Source organism: Heterodontus francisci, chromosome 10, assembly GCF_036365525.1.
Source record: "Heterodontus francisci isolate sHetFra1 chromosome 10, sHetFra1.hap1, whole genome shotgun sequence".
Lineage (NCBI taxonomy): Eukaryota > Metazoa > Chordata > Chondrichthyes > Heterodontiformes > Heterodontidae > Heterodontus > Heterodontus francisci.
The window spans coordinates 65,770,498-65,787,045 of record NC_090380.1 but is presented as its reverse complement, the minus strand read 5'-3'; the positions used below and the strand labels follow the sequence as shown (position 1 = coordinate 65,787,045).

At 43.4% G+C, this 16,548-nt stretch overlaps 1 protein-coding gene across 1 annotated transcript in view; it reads right to left on the bottom strand.

Annotated features, from left to right (window-relative positions):
* usp9 (ubiquitin specific peptidase 9) overlaps positions 1-16,548 on the bottom strand; it is a 330,949-nt gene that overhangs the window by 144,496 nt on the left and 169,905 nt on the right. Inside the window, exons 22-24 of the mRNA XM_068040658.1 lie at positions 14,079-14,209; positions 12,758-13,036; positions 6,704-6,829 (exon numbers count right to left, since the gene is read on the bottom strand). Coding sequence (XP_067896759.1) covers positions 6,704-6,829; positions 12,758-13,036; positions 14,079-14,209 — 536 coding nt within the window. The remainder of the gene's footprint in view (positions 1-6,703; positions 6,830-12,757; positions 13,037-14,078; positions 14,210-16,548) is intronic.

Here is a 16,548-nt window from a genome sequence, read left to right as displayed (position 1 = left end):
AGGGAAGACTGGAAGATTATGGCAAGCCCTTCTGCTATCTCCACCCCAACTTCCTTTAGCAACTTGGGATGCAAGTCATTGGACCAGGTGACTTGCCCATTGTAAGCATAGCTTGCCTTTCCAATACAGCCTACCCATCAATTTTCACCCCATCTATTAACTCGAACATCTCTGCTTCTACCACTATTTTGTCAGTATCCTCTTCCTTATTAAACTCCGAAACGAAGTACTCAAGTATTCTAACCCTGCCCTATGTCTTTAAACATATTTCACCTTCTTTGACCCTAATAGGCCCCACCCCACTTAATATTTACATGTTGGTAGAAGATTTTTGGGTTACCTTTTCTGTTAACTGCCATCCTATTCTCATTCTCTGTTTGCCAGTCATATTTTCCTCTTCTCTCCTCAACTTATTGTATTTGGTCTGGTTCTCGCCTGAAGAATTCACCTGATAGGCATCATACACCCTCTTTTTTTGTTTCATCATATTACATCGGATTACATATGATGCACTGCATAGAAACAAGGCATTCAACCCAGTCAATGCCAGCGTTTATGCGCCACTCGAGCATCCTCCCATCTTTCCTCATCGAAATCTATCGTAACCCTCTATCCCCTTCTCTCTGATATGCTTGTCCAGCTTCCCTTTAAAAGCATCTATACTATTCACTTCAACCACTCCTTTCTCTTTTAACATCCCAAATTGATATGTGGGTAATTAAAGGCAAGTTCCCCATTCTCACCACCTTTGGGGTAAAGAAGCCTCTTCTGAATTCCCTATAGGACTTTTTTTTGGTGACTATTGACCTTGAAAGTTTCTAGTTATGCTCTTCCCCGCAAGAGAAAACATTCTCTCTGTAACCGCTATCAAAACCTTTCATAATTTTAAAGACCTCTATTAGGTCACCCCTCAGCCACTGTCTTTCAAGAGAAAAAAAAAAGAGAGACAGCCTGTCAATCCATCTCTGATATATATACCCATCATTTCAGTATCATCCTTGTAAATCCTCTCTGCACTCTCTCTAGTGTCTCTATATCCTTTTTATAACATGGCAATTGGAACTGCATGCAGTGCTCTAATTGTAGTCTAACTAAGGTTTGATACAGATTTAGCAAAACCTCCCTACTTTTCAATTCTACCCCTCTAGAAATAAAGGCCTTATGCTTGGTTTGCTTTTTTTATGGCCTTGCTAATCTGAGGCACAACTTTTAGTCATTCTTGTATTTGTACTCCAAGATCCCATTGTTCCTCTACCCCATCTGGACTTGCACCTTCCACCTAATAACTGACCTCCATATTCTTCCCACCAAAATGCACTGCCTCACACTTTTCCATGTTCAACTTCATTTGACAATTATTTGCCCATTCTGCAAGTTTGCTAATGTCCAACTGTAATTTGTTGCAGTCCTCCTCAGTGTTGACTATCCTCCACAATTTGGTGTTTTTGATTCCAAAGTCCAAATCGTTAATATAAATTGTGAACATAAGGGTCCCAGAACGGACCCTTATGGAAAAGCACTCCCTATGTTCTGCCATTCTGAACAACTATCCTTTGCCCCCATTCTCCGCTTTCCGTCTTGAAGCGATCCATTGCGCTACTTGTCCCCGACTCCAAATTCTCTGACCTTATTCATTAATCTATGGGGAACCTTATCGAATGCCTTTTGAACATCCCGATAGATTACATCTGCTATAGATTACATCTGCTAAATTATCACTGTCTACTCTATCTGTTACCTCCTCAAAATATTCAACAAGGTTGGTCAAGCAAGATTTTCCCTTTTGAAATCCATGCTGACTATACATTATTATATCTGTTCCCAATCATCCAAGGAGCCCTGGCTTCAGTTCCCCTACCAATCCATTTTGTTGGTATGTACCTAGCCTGTGCCTGTACCTGAAACATCATCTCCTTAAAGATCACCCATTGTTCTGTCAGTTTTCCTGTCAAACTTTGGTTCCATTTTACCTTGGCTAGATTCCTTCTCATCTCACTGAAGTTAGCCCTCCAATTTAGAAGTTCCATTTCAGATTGTTCCTTGCTCTGCTTCATTACTAATCTAAATCTTATGGTATGATCACTCTTACCCAGTGGACACTTGGTCCACTTCATTCCCCAGCACCAGCAATGCCTCCTTCCTAGCTGGACCAAGAACATCCTGGTCAAGAACATTCTCCTGAACACATTTCAGAATTTTTTGTTATTCATTCATGGGATGTGGGCATCGCTGGCTCGGCCGGCATTTATTGCCCATCCCTAATTGCCCGAGAGAAGGTGGTGGTGAGCTGCCTTCTTGAACTGCTGCACTCCATATGGGTAGGTACACCCACAGTGCTGTTAGGAAGGGAGTTCCAGGATTTTGACAGTGACAGTGAAGGAACAGCAATATAATTCCAAGTCAGGATGGTGTGTGACTTGGAGGGGAACTTGCAGGTGGTGATGTTCCCATGCATTTGCTGCCCTTGTCCTTCGGGGTGGTAGAGGTCACGGGTTTGGAAGGCGCTGTCTAAGGTGCGTTGCTGCAGTGCATCTTGTGGATGGTACACACTGCTGCCACTGCACGTCGGTGGTGGAGAGAGTGACTGTTTGTGGATAGGGTGCTAATCAAGTGGGCTGCTTTGTCCTGGGTGGTGTCGAGCTTCTTGAGTGTTGTTGGAACGACATCCACCCAGGCAAGCGGAGAGTATTCCATCACACTCCTGACTTGTGCCTTGTAGATGGTGGACAGGATTTGGGGAGGCAGTAGCTGAGTTACTTGAAGGATTCCTAGCCTCTGACCTGCTCTTGTAGCCACGCTATTTATATGGCAACTCCAGTTCAGTTTCTGGTCAATGGTAACCCCCAGGATGTTGATAATGGGGGATTCAGCAATCGCAATCCAAACGAATGTCAAGGGGAGATGGTTAGATTCTCTCTTGTTGGAGATGGTCATTGCCTGGCACTTGTGTGGCGCGAATGTTACTTGCCACTTATCAGCCCAAGCCTGAACATTGTCCAGGTCTTGCTGCATTTCTACACGCACTGCTTCACTATCTGAGGAGTCACGAATGGTGCTGAACATTGTGCAATCAGCGAACATTCTCACTTCCGACCTTATGATTGAAGGAAGGTCATTGATGAAGCAGCTGAAGCTAGTTGGGCCTAGGACACTATCCTGAGGAACTCCTGCAGTGATGTCCTGGAGCGGAGATGACTGACCGCCAACAACCACAAACATCTTCCTTTATGCTAGATATGATTCCAACCAGCTGAGAATTTTCCCCCTGATTCTGACTGACCTCAGTTTTGCTAGGGCTCCTTGATGCCATACTCAATCAGATGCTGCCTTGATGTCAAGGGCAGTCACTCTCACCTCACCACTCGAGTTCAGCTCTTTTGTCCATGTTTGAACCAAGGCTATAATGAGGTCAGGAGCTGAGTGGCCCTGGCAGAACCCAAACTGAGCGTCACTGAGTAGGTTATTGCTAAGCAAGTGCCGCTTGATAGCGATGTCAACGACACCTTCCAATCACTTTACTGATAAGATGGAGTGTAGACTGATGGGGCGGTACTCTATGACTAATTGGTCGAGTTGAATTTGTCCTGCTTTTTCTTTACAGGACATACCCGGGCAATTTAACACATTGCTGGGTAGATGCCAGTGTTGTAGCTGTATTGGAACAGCTTGGTTAGGGGCACGGCCCCTCCTTTCCCCTTAACATTATCCCAAATTGATAAGTGCGTAATTAAAGACACCCAATATCACGCTGTATCATTCTCGCACCTCTAAGATTTCTCTGCAGATCTGCTCCTCTATCTCTCTCACTATTTGGAGACCTATCGAATCCCCCCAGTACTGGGATCATACCCTTTTTGTTTCTGAACGCTAACCAAATGCCCCTCAAAAACATCCTCCCTTTCCAACACTACTGTGTCTTCCCTAATCAGTATTGTCATCCCACCTCCCCTGTTTCCTTCCTTATTTTTTCTGAACATTTTGTACCCGTGAATATTAAGCACCCAGTCCTCATCGTTTTTAAGCCATGCTTCCTAAATCTTCCTAAGTATTCACAGAATCAGACTGAGCAGGTTTGTCGTAATGAATGGTATAGCTGCCCTGCTCCTGCACTGTTTGGAAGAGTGAAGTTAAGTCAAGAAATAACACGATCAATGTCATTCAGTGGTTCAAGTTCTCGTCTGTGGCGTGTCTTGCAAATATTGTCCTAACTTTTCAAAAGGAAACTGTTAAAGTTGCAGAAAATACTTCTGGTATTTTGCAATTTGAATACCACCCAAGAAGGGATTTGGACAGCCAACTAACAGCAGATAGTGAGAATACAAAATCTTTTGCTAAGTTTGATAACTGATTTACACAAAAATGTAACTTAAAATTCTGAAGAGTACAGGTATTCACACACTCCAAATATCTAAGACCAGAGCTTGACTACAAGCTACATCTACACTTGCAAGCATAAGTGAATTGGGGTACTGAAAATCTGGTTAGCTCAGTTAACATTCAGCAAGTCTGCCATGAAGAGACCAACTCAGTTTCAACCTTTCATTAGAAGGCATATTATCTTTGAACCAAATGGTACCCAGAGATACTTCCTCTTCTCAAGAAAGATATTTCCAATATGTCATTAGACAACTGTCAAGTATCTACCCGAGTTCTTAACTAACAGCAGTTAACAGCCAGAATAACGAAGCATAATATTTGTGGATTAACACCATCTTCCTCACCACAGCATCCACAACCATACCTCATAAAACTATGGTTCCACCAGCAAATGTGTGCTTTTCTGCAAACCAATCAAGCCAGATTTTGAAACCCCAGTATGCAAGCACATCTTCAAATACTCAGCTTACAGCAGCTGCCAATGCAAGCTTCAAAGCGATATCAGTTATTCAAAACATACAACTTCTGCAAGATGGTAGGCCTGCTGACCAAATGCTTAATCCAAGTCCTTATACAAAGGCCTGTGCTTCAGGTGTGCCTGTGAATCAATTACCTTAAAACTACCAGCAGTTATAAAATCTCATGTACTTCTTTTTGGAGAGGTTTATGGCTCTACAACAGCTACTACAGGAGTGCCAGAAACCAGAAGAGTGTTAAATTTTTGGGGAGAATTTGGGGAAGTTTGATTGATGTTAATATTAAGACCCAGGTGAAACATAAGAGTGTTTAATTTTAGAGTAAAGCTCCCTTCCAAAAAGGGAGTTTTCCACCTTGACTAATGTGGCATTTTTGTCCGGCATTTCCAATACCAGTGATTCTGCATACTGTGTAAAATTGCTAATTTAGTGTGAATTACTCCCAAGTTAGGAACAATTCTGCAGCACAGCACTACCCAAACTCTGTCCAATTTAGTTTCACCTGTAGATGAACAGGAATCATTGATAAAAGGCAAGCATACTGCATCAGTCACTCCCCGAAACAGAGCTCCATCACTAGATAGCCAGAAAGAAACCCTCTCTCAAATATGCTGATTACAATATGCATGTCTGTCATTCGTAAATATCAATTATAAGGCTGACACTAAACCTCCCATCTTGAGGCCAGTTAAGGACAAGTGCAGCCCACATGATTATGGTGGTGATTCAAACCCTCACCAAACTGCTCCAGACTTGTTATGCAATTTGCCACTAAATGCTCATACTGATTACATGCAAGGAGAAATGTAGATGGGTTTGTACACCTTGGGTCCATGCTTCATTTTTATTTTAAATGGATGATGGTATAGACATAGTTGGAAATCAAAATTACTTCTTCCATCCCAACTCTATTCGGTCCCACATGCGTGATTAAGTAACAAAACCGCTAATGGATTCTGGCAATCAGATGGTGATATATGAAAACTTTGTGACAACTAATTATGATCTTCGACTGAGAGCTCAAATGGAACATACAGAACCACATAATTGGTTAATGAAGCTAAACCTAGTTTATTCTTGTGTTAATACTGCTATTTCTCAATATTATCATCCCTGGGAGCCAAGGGAAAGTAGCATTGTATTGTGAAAAACATGAATAGAAATACAAACACCAATTTAAATAATGGATCCCATTTTCCATATTAGATTAGATTAGATTAGAGATACAGCACTGAAACAGGCCCTTCGGCCCACCGAGTCTGTGCCGAACATCAACCACCCATTTATACTAATCCTACACTAATCCCATATTCCTACCAAACATCCCCACCTGTCCCTATATTTCCCTACCACCTACCTATACTAGTGACAATTTATAATGGCCAATTTACCTATCAACCTGCAAGTCTTTTGGCTTGTGGGAGGAACCCGGAGCACCCGGAGAAAACCCACACAGACACGGGGAGAACTTGCAAACTCCACACAGGCAGTACCCGGAATCGAACCCGGGTCCCTGGAACTGTGAGGCTGCGGTGCTAACCACTGCGCCGCCATATGCTGAGATAAGCAAAAAGCTCAGCTGGAATGTGCAGCCACAGAGTGGCCAAGACTGGGGTTGGGGGTTTGGGTGGTCAGCATTCGCTAGCCAGCAGATTCAAATTTTTTGCTTGGCCTGGACTCTTAATCAAAACCTGTGCAATATTTACAATATTCTTTTTGAAGTTAGATTACTTTTTTCGATCCTATTAATAACATTCATTTACATTACTAGACAGTAGTGACGAGGATAAAAATGATCAAGGTTCCTTTGACAATTATAATTCACAACCATAAGACAAAAACACACTAACCTCATCTGAAATCTGCTGTGCCAAGCGAATGGCTACATTTCGCAACATACATTCTGAAGTAGGATTAGGAATGTTATGCAGAGCATTCTGAAGAACTACAGCCTGGCTATGAGTAGCATGATTTATCTGTTTAGAAATAAAAAAAAACTTCAAAATATGGTACAAGCACATGATATATTTGAAACAAAAATTTTTTTAAAAACTTATGCAACCAAAAGAAACAATGACCTCAGCTTTTGTTTCCAATATAAGGCACTTAATCTAAATGAGGTTACAAAAATATTCTCAACCACCAAAAATTTCAAACCCTCAGTAAATCCAAGCATGAACTAAACTTATAAACTGCATCACACCAAAAGATAAAAGCAATTGTCTAAATAGTATTATGTCACCTATAGAGCAGGAAAAGGGTGCATATGACAAAAGTCAGGTTGATAATACAATTGAGAGGAAATGAAAAAAGAAATGAGAAGCCAATAGAGTATGAGAAGCAACTCGCAGCCAACCTAAAAAGGTAATCCAAAAGTCTTCTCAAGGCATAAATGGTAAAAGGAGTAGGGCCAATTCGGGACCAAGAAGAGGACTTATGTATAGAGGCAGAAGGCATGACTGCTTTTCATCTGTCTTTACCAAGTAAGAAGTTGTAGTGAAAGAGAAGGCAGTTGAGACACTGGACGAGCGAAAACTTGATAAACAGGAGCAATGAGAAAGGCTGGCTGTATTTCAAGTTGATAAGTCACCAGGACTGAAACATCAGATGTATCTGAGGATACTGAGGGTGGAAATTGCACAGACACAGGCCATAATCTTCCAATCCTCCTTAGATACAGGGGTGGTGCAAGCAGACTGGAGAATTGCAATTGCTACACCCTTTTTCAAAAAAAAGTGCAAGGATAAACCCAGCAACTACATAGAAACATAGGAGCAGGAGTTGGCCATTCAGCCCATCAAGCCTGCTCCAGCATTCAGACAGATCATGGCTGATCATCTACCTCCACGCCATTTTTCCCCACTATCCCAACATCCCTTGATGTTATTAGTATCCAGAAAACCAACGATTTCTGTCTTGAACATGCTCAATGATCGAGCTTCCAGAGCCCTCTGGGGTAGAGAATTCCAAAGATTCACCACTCTCTGAATAAAGAAATTCCCACTCATCTCAGTCATAAATGCTCCTTATTCTGAGACTGTCCCCTCTGGTTCCAAACTCACCAGCCAGAGGAAACATCCTATCCACATCCACCCTGTCACACCCTGTAAGAATTTTTAAGTTTCAATGAGATTACCCCTCATTTTTTGAAACGCGAGAGAAAACAGGCCCAGTTTCTCCAATCTCTCCTCTTAAGACAATCCTACCATCACATGGATTAGTCTGGTGAACCTCTGTTGCATTCCCTCTATGTCAAGTACATCCTTCCTTAGATAAGGAGACCAAAACTGTACACAATGCTCCAGGTGTGGCCTCACCAAGGCTGCATACAATTGCAGCAAGACATCTTTACTACTGTACACAAATTCCCTTGCGATGAAGGCCAACATACAATGTGCCTTGCTAATTGCTGGCTGCACCTGCATGCTAACTTCTAGTGACTCATTAACAAGGACACCAAGGTTCCTTTGGACTGTAACATCTCCCAAGCTCTCAGCATTTAAGAAATATTCTGTTTTCTTCTACCAATCTGGATCATTTCACAATTATTCACGTTATATTCCATCTGCCATGTTCTTGCCCATTCACTAGCCTGTCCAAATCCCCCTGAAGCCTCCTTGCATCCTCATCACAATTTGCATTCCCACCTACTTTTGTGTCATCAGCAAATTTGGAAATATTACATTTGGTCCCCACATCCAAACCATTTATATACATTGTGAACAGCTCAGGCCCAAACACTGATCTTTGCAGTACCCCACTAGTAACAGCCTGCGATCCTGAGAATGGCCCATTTATTCCTACTCTCTGCTTTCTGCCTGTTAACCAATTCTCAATCCATACCAGTATATTACCCCCAACCCCATGTGCTCTAATTTTGTTTACTAACCTGTGTGGGACCTTATCAAAAGCCTTCTGAGAATCCAAACAGACAACATTCACTTGCTCTCCATTATCTATGCTACAAATAACATCCTCAAAAAACTACAATAGGTTTGTCAAACATGATTTCACTTCCATAAATCCATGTTGACTCTGCCCAATCATTTTCTAGGTGTCCAGTTATCACATCCTTTATAAGAGATTCTAACATTTTTCTTACTAATGACATCAAACTAACAGGTCTGTAGTTCTCCATTTTCTCTCGCTCCCTTCTTGAATAGTGGGGTAACATTTGCCACTTTTCAGTCTGCAGGAACCCTTCCAAAATCTGTAGAATTTTGTAATATAACCACAATACATCCACTATTTCTATAGTCACCTCCTTCAATACTCTGGGATGTAGCTCATCTACAATTCCAGGCCACTCCGCTTAACCTCAGTGGTGGGAAAGCTTTTAGACACGATAATCCAGGACAAAATTGCCACTTGGACCAACATGGATTTATTAAGGAAAGCCAGCACAGATTTGTTCAGGACAAATCAGGTACTGCTTTGATGGAGTTTTTGGATGAACAGAGAAGGTTGATGAGGGTAATGCAATTGATGTGCTGTACATGGACTTGCAAAAGGCATTTGATGAAGTGCCACATAACAGGCTTGTCAGTAAAGTTAAAGCCCGTGGAACAAAAGGGACAGTGGCAGCATGGATATGCAGTTAGCCGAGCGACAGGAAACTGAGTGGTGGTCAACAGTTGTTTTTCGGACTGGAAGGTGGTATATAGTGGGGTTTCCCAGGCTCAGTATTAAGATCACTGTTTTTCTTGATCTATAGGAATTAAAGCCTGGCTCAGGTATAAAATTAAAATCCAACCCAAAGACTTGCAGGTGATAGGTAAATTGGTCGTTGTAAATTGCCCCTAGTGTAGGGAGGTGATAGGGAATATGGGATTACTGTCTTCTTCTTTGGCCTCCTTATCTCGAGAGACAATGGGCAAGCGCCTGGGAGGTGGTCAGTGGTGTGTGGAGCAGCGCCTGGAGTGGCTATAAAGGCCAATTCTAGAGTGACAAGCTCTTCCATAGGTGCTGCAGCAAAATGTGTTTGTCGGGGCTGTTTCACAGTTGGCTCTCCCCTTGCGCCTCTGTCTTTTTTCCTGCCAACTGCTAAGTCTCTTCCACTCGCCACACTTTAGCCCCGCCTTTATGGCTGCCCACCAGCTCTGGCGAACGCTGGCAACTGACTCCCACGACTTGTGATCAATGTCACAGGACTTCATGTCACGTTTGCAGACGTCTTTAAAGCGGAGACATGGACAGCTGGTGGGTCTGATACCAGTGGCGAGCTCGCTGTACAATGTGTCTTTGGGGATCCTGCCATCTTCCAAGCGGCTCACATGGCCAAGCCATCTCAAGCGCCGCTGACTCAGTAGTGTGTATAAGCTGGGGATGTTGGCCGCCTCGAGGACTTCTGTTGGAGGTACGGTCCTGCCACCTGATGCCAAGTATTCTCCGGAGGCAGCGAAGATGGAATGAATTGAGACATCGCTCTTGGCTGACATACGTTGTCCAGGCCTCGCTGCCGTAGAGCAAGGTACTGAGGACACAGGCTTGATACACTCGGACTTTTGTGTTCCGTGTCAGTGCGCCATTTTCCCACACCCTCTTGGCCAGTCTGGACATAGCAGTGGAAGCCTTTCCCATGCGCTTGTTGATTTCTGCATCTAGAGACAGGTTACTGGTGATAGTTGAGCCTAGGTAGGTGAACTCTTGAACCACTTCCAGAGCGTGGTCGCCAATATTGATGGATGGAGCATTTCTGACGTCCTGCCCCATGATGTTCGTTTTCTTGAGGCTGATGGTTAGGCCAAATTCATTGCAGGCAGCCGTAAACCGGTCGGTGAGACTCTGCAGGCACTCTTCAGTGTGAGATGTTAAAGCAGCATCGTCGGCAAAGAGGAGTTCCCTGATGAGGACTTTCCGTACTTTGGACTTCGTTCTTAGACGGGCAAGGTTGAACAACCTGCCCCGTGATCTTGTGTGGAGGAAAATTCCTTCTTCAGAGGACTTGAACGCATGTGAAAGCAGCAGGGAGAAAAAAATCCCAAAGAGTGTGGGTGCGAGAACACAGCCCTGTTTCACGCCACTCAGGATAGGAAAGGGCTCTGATGAGGAGCTACCATGTTGAATTGTGCCTTTCATATTGTCATGGAATGAGGTGATGATACTTAGTAGCTTTGGTGGGCATCCAATCTTTTCTAGTAGTCTGAAGAGACCACGTCTGCTGACGAGGTCAAAGGCTTTGGTGAGATCAATGAAAGCAATGTAGAGGGGCATCTGTTGTTCGCTGCATTTCTCCTGTATCTGACGAAGGGAGAACAGCATATCAACGGTCGATCTCTCTGCACGAAAGTCACACTGTGCCTCAGGGTAGATGCGCTCGGCCAGCTTCTGGAGCCTGTTTAGAGTGACTCGAGCAAAGACTTTCTCCACTATGCTGAGCAGGGAGATTCCACGGTAGTTGTTGCAGTCACCTTTGTTTTTATAGAGGGTTAGTATAAATGGGTGGCTGTTGGTCGGTACAGACTCGGTGAGCCGAAGGGCTTGTTTCAGTGCTGAATCGCTAAATAAAACCCGGGCCCGACCCGACCACAGCCAACCTGAACCCGACTGGAGCCCTTTATGTTTTTTTTCACACCCGACCCGATACGAATCTCCTTCATCTGTTCCGACAGCAGGCTATTCCTACAGCTGGAGTTGTGGGGAAACATGGGTAAGCCTGATCCCGTGACTTCCCGGAAGCAGTGTCCAGCCCGACATGACCCGAACCTAAGTGCTGGACTAGGAATTTTGGCCCGACCCAGACACATGTAGTTGGGTCTGGTTGGGTTCAGGTCGGGTAGCCAGGCTTTAATAGGAATGATCAAGACTTGGGTGTGCAGGGCACTATTTCAAAATTTGCAGATGACATAAAACTTGGACGTATTGTGAACTGTGAGGCAGATGAAATGTAATGCAGAGAAATGTAAAGTGATACATTTTGGTAGGAAGAACAAGGAAAGGCAATATAAACTTCCCAAGCGGGTGAAGGAGCAGAGGGTCCTCGGGCTATATGTGCATAAATTGTTGAAGGTAGCAGGGGAGATTGAGGAAGCAGTTAGTAAGGCATATTGGATCCTGGGCTTTATAAATAGAGGCATAGAGTACAAAAGCAAGAAGGTTATGGTGAATCTCTAGAAAACACTCGTTCATCCTCAACTGGCCAATTCCAATTCCGGGCACACTTTAGTAAGGATGTGAAGGCATTGAAAGGGGTTCAGAAAAGTGAGAGACTTCAGTTACGAGGACATATTGGTGAACGTGGGACTGTTCTCCTTAAAGAGAAGGTTGAGAAGAGATTTGATACAGTTGTTCAATATCATGAGGGGTCTCGACAGAGTAGATAGGGAGAAACAGTTGCTATTGGCAGAAGGGTCGAGAATCAGAGGACAATGATTTAAGCTGAATGGCAAAAGAACCAGAGGCAACATGAGGAAAAACTATTTTACACAGCAACTGGTTAGGATCTGGAATGCACAGAGACTGAGATGAAGCAAATTCAATCATAGCTTTTTGAGCAGAATTGGGTAATTATCTAAAGAAACATTTGCAGGACTACTGGGAAAGGTTAAGGGAGTGGGACTAGCGGAGTTGCTCTTGCAGACAGCTGGCATGGACAGGATGGGCCAAATGGACTCCTTCTGTGCTCCAACCGTCCTATTATTCAAGTGAAGAGAACTGCACATTTAAATCAGATTAGGAAAAGTGTCTGCAAGAAGCTACGAGTCCACAACCAGATTAGAGTTTCAAACACTCTGGCTGTATGTTTAATTTACTTTGGTTATCAAAATCAGCAATCAGGCAACTCACACTACCAACATCTTCCAGGTCCTTAACATTCAGAAAAAGATATCAGGCTTTTATCACTGATATAAAAGTATCATGCAGTAGTTTAGCAAGATTCTGCATTAAAAAGAAAAAATACGTACTGGTGAAACAGTGCTTGAACCTTCCACAACTGGCTGAAATGCTTCTGCTACAGCTCGAACATGTCCATATCCAACTGCTGTGAGCAATAACTTGGCTATTTTTAATGCATTAAGATATGCAGCCCTTCGAGTCTCCATGTCTGCATTTAGCAGAAAGTTATTCCTGGTAAGCATGCCCAGAACAAGGGAGACACCACCACTTTTTAAAAAGTTGTACTGGAAATCACTTGCATCTTCTCCCAAAGGTGCACTGGCAGGCATTAACAACGCATAAACTACCTGTACAGGTAAGTGACATGTTAGAGAAAAAGTAAATTTACACACATCACTCATCAATGTCATTATTTATTTCAGCCAAGTATAAGCCATCGTTAGATTTCAAAGCAGGAGACCAAATCTGCTTATAAACATTGTTCATAATCCAGCCTTTTTGCACATGGCTAATTATTATTTCAGTCAAAGATTGCACTTCATAAATATTCTTTCATAAATCTAACATTCAGCATTTATAATTGTGTTCAGTATTTCCATTTTCAAAATGAGACATTATTCGAAGCGGTTACAGTTTTGTGTCCAAGGCACCAGATTTAAAGACAAAAAGATCCATTATAACTCTGGTAAAATAACTATCAGCAACAGGAAGAGTTACACAATCACTCAATTTTCAGTACCTAGGACAATTATGGTTTCAACCTGCTTGGGAATCTCTGGTGGAAACACAACCAGTAGAATGCAACAATTCATCCTAATTATGCCAAATATTATTCTGTCTACCTAACGATAACGAAAATGAACTGCACCTGAGAAACCTATATAGGGCGAGCAACTTTCGTGAAAAAGATGACATCTTTGCCCCTGCAAATGAGAAGTTTTTTCCCCCCATCTAATAGGAATAGTGTGTACATAATTTTCTTAGCAGACTCACAAGCAGAGTGACGATGCATTTAAAAACAAAATAGTGAAGATCTCTAGAGAGGACGTATGTTTTAAAGCATCAATAGAAGTAATAATTTTGTTTTTCGTTGGGCATCATATGGGAATACAAAGAAATTGCATCAGAGTGGGGAGTTACAGAATTCTCGGATTTCAACCATACAATGGAGCTGGGGCAGAAGGAGGCAAAAATCAGTCATCTCACTATGTTTTAGTCCTACACCCCGAATTCTATGGGTTTTAAAGTCAGACAGTAATCTAATGCAGGTCAAAGCAAAAGCACTCAAATCCTAAGCCCAAGCTCTTTCTCCCCCATCCCTTTTACTAAATTTTTTTTAGCCTTTTGCACAATGCTGCATCATAACTGGAAACAGACTGCATTACACACCTCAGTTAGGTATAACACCTGTGAGGCAGATTGTCCAAAAAAAAGTGAGTCAAGGTTTGGACTGAGGCTGCTCTCACCAAGCTTTGCATGATCCAAGCAAACAGCACGAAGTTTTTCTACTGTAGTGTTATCTGGAACAGATAAAAAGAATGTTTGATTACAAATGCAAAAAATGACAATTATTGGTACAGTGAATGGCAACAGATTTAAGATTTTGATGCTCACATTGCTCCATGTCATTTGATTGCACTTAATCAAGTCACACTGCAGGCAAATGTATGTTGAGTCCACAGAAAAAAAAAACTAATTCAGAATACTTCTAGAAACACCAGAGAGATTACCAGATTTAGTCCTTGGATATTAAACAAATTCTTTATGAAGGGGACAAAACTGATTTAATAGAGAGCAATAGCATGACATAACATGAAATGAATTCACTTAAGCAGAGAGACTAGAGAAGCAGGGATGGTTCTCCTTAGAACACAGATTAAGGGAAGATTTAAGAGGTATTAAAATTATGAAGGGTTTCAATGGAGTTGATAGGGAGAAACTGTTTCCACTGGTGGCTGTGTCACAAAGAATCAGAGGAGAGATAAGAATCTTTTTTACCCTGAGAGTTATGATCAGGAAAGTACTGCTCAAAAGGGTGGTGAAAGCAGATTTAATAGCAACTTGCAAAAGGGAATTGGATATATATCTGTAAAGCAAAGAAACTGCAGATGTATGGGAAAAGGGGAGCGGGACTAATTGGATAGCTCTTTCAAATAGTCAACATAGGCATGACAGCCCAAACAGCCTCCTTCTATGGTGCAAGATCCTTTTTTTAAATTCATTCATGGGATGTGGGTTTCGCTGGCTAGGACAGCATTTATTGCCCATCCCTAATTGCCCTTGAGGTGGTGATCGTGAGGCACCTTCTTGAACCGCTGCAGTCCATGTGGGGTAGGTATACCTACAGTGCTGTTAGGAAGGGAGTTCCAGGATTTTGAGCTAGCGACAGTGAAGGAAAGGCGATATTGTTCCAAGTCAGGCTGGTGTGTGTCATGGAGGGGAACTTGCAGATGGTGGTGTTCCCCTGCATTTGCTGCCCTTGTCCTTCTAGGTGGTAGAGGTCGTGGGTTTGGAAGGTGCTGTCGAAGGAGCCTTGGTGCATTGCTGCAAAGCATCTTGTGGATGGTACACACTGCTGCCACTGTGCCTTGGTGGTGGAGGGAGTGAACGTTTGTGGACGGGATGCCAATCAAGTGGGCTGCTTTGTCCTGGATGGTGTCGAGCTTCTTGAGTGTTGTTGAAGCTGCACCCATCCAGGCAAGTGGAGAGTGTTCTATCACACTCCTGACTTGTGCTTTGTAAATGGGGGACAGGCTTTGGGGAGTCAGGTGAGTTACGCGCTGCAGGATTTCTAGCCTCTGACCTGTTCTTGTAGCCACGGTATTTATATGGCTACTCCAGTTCAGTTTCTGGTCAACGGTAACCCCCAGGATTCAGCAATCGTAATTCCATCGAATGTCATGGGGAGAGGGTTAGATGCTCTCTTGTTTGAGATAATCATTGCCTGGCACTTGTGTAGCGAGGTTACTGGCCGCTTATCAGCCCAAGCCTGGATGCTGTCCAGGTCCTGCTGCATTTCTACACGGACTGCTTCACTATCTGAGTCGTCGCGAATGGTGAACATTGTGTAATCAGCGAACATCCCCACTTCTGACGTTTTGATTGAAGGACGGTCTTTGATGAAGCAGCCGAAGATGGTTGGGCCCAGGACACTACCCTGAGAAGCTCCTGCAGTGATGTCCTGGAGCTGAGATGACTGACATCCAACAACCACAACCATCTTCCTTTATGCTAGGCATGACTCCAACTAGCGAGAGTTTCCCCCGATTCCCACTGACTCCAGTTTTGCTCGAGCTCCTTGATGCCATACTCGGTCAAATGGCTTGATGTCAAGGGCAGTCACTCTCACCTCACCTCTTGAGTTCAGCTCTTTTGTCCATGTTTGAACCAAGACTGTGAGGAGGTCAGGAGCTGAATGACCCTGGCAGAACTTAAGCTGAGCGTCACTGAAGAAGTGATTGCTAAGCAAGTGCCGCTTGATAGCGCTGTCGAGGACACCTTCCATTACGTTACTGATGATCGTGAGTAGACTGATGGGGTGGTAATTGGCCGGGTTGGAATTGTCCTGCATTTTGAGTACAGGACATACCTGGGCAATATTCCACATTGTAGTGTTGTAGCTGTACTGGAACAGCTTGGCTAAGGGCACAGTAAGTTCTAGAGTACAGGTCTTGGTACTATTGTCAGAATGTTATCGGGGACTTTGCAGTATCCAGTGCCTTCAGTCGTTTCTTGATAACTCACGGGTGAATCGAATTGGCTGAAGTCCGGCATCTGTGATGCTGGGGTCTTCAGGAGGAGGCCAAGATGGATCACCCACTTGGCACTTCTGGGTGAAGATTGTTGCAAATGCTTCAGC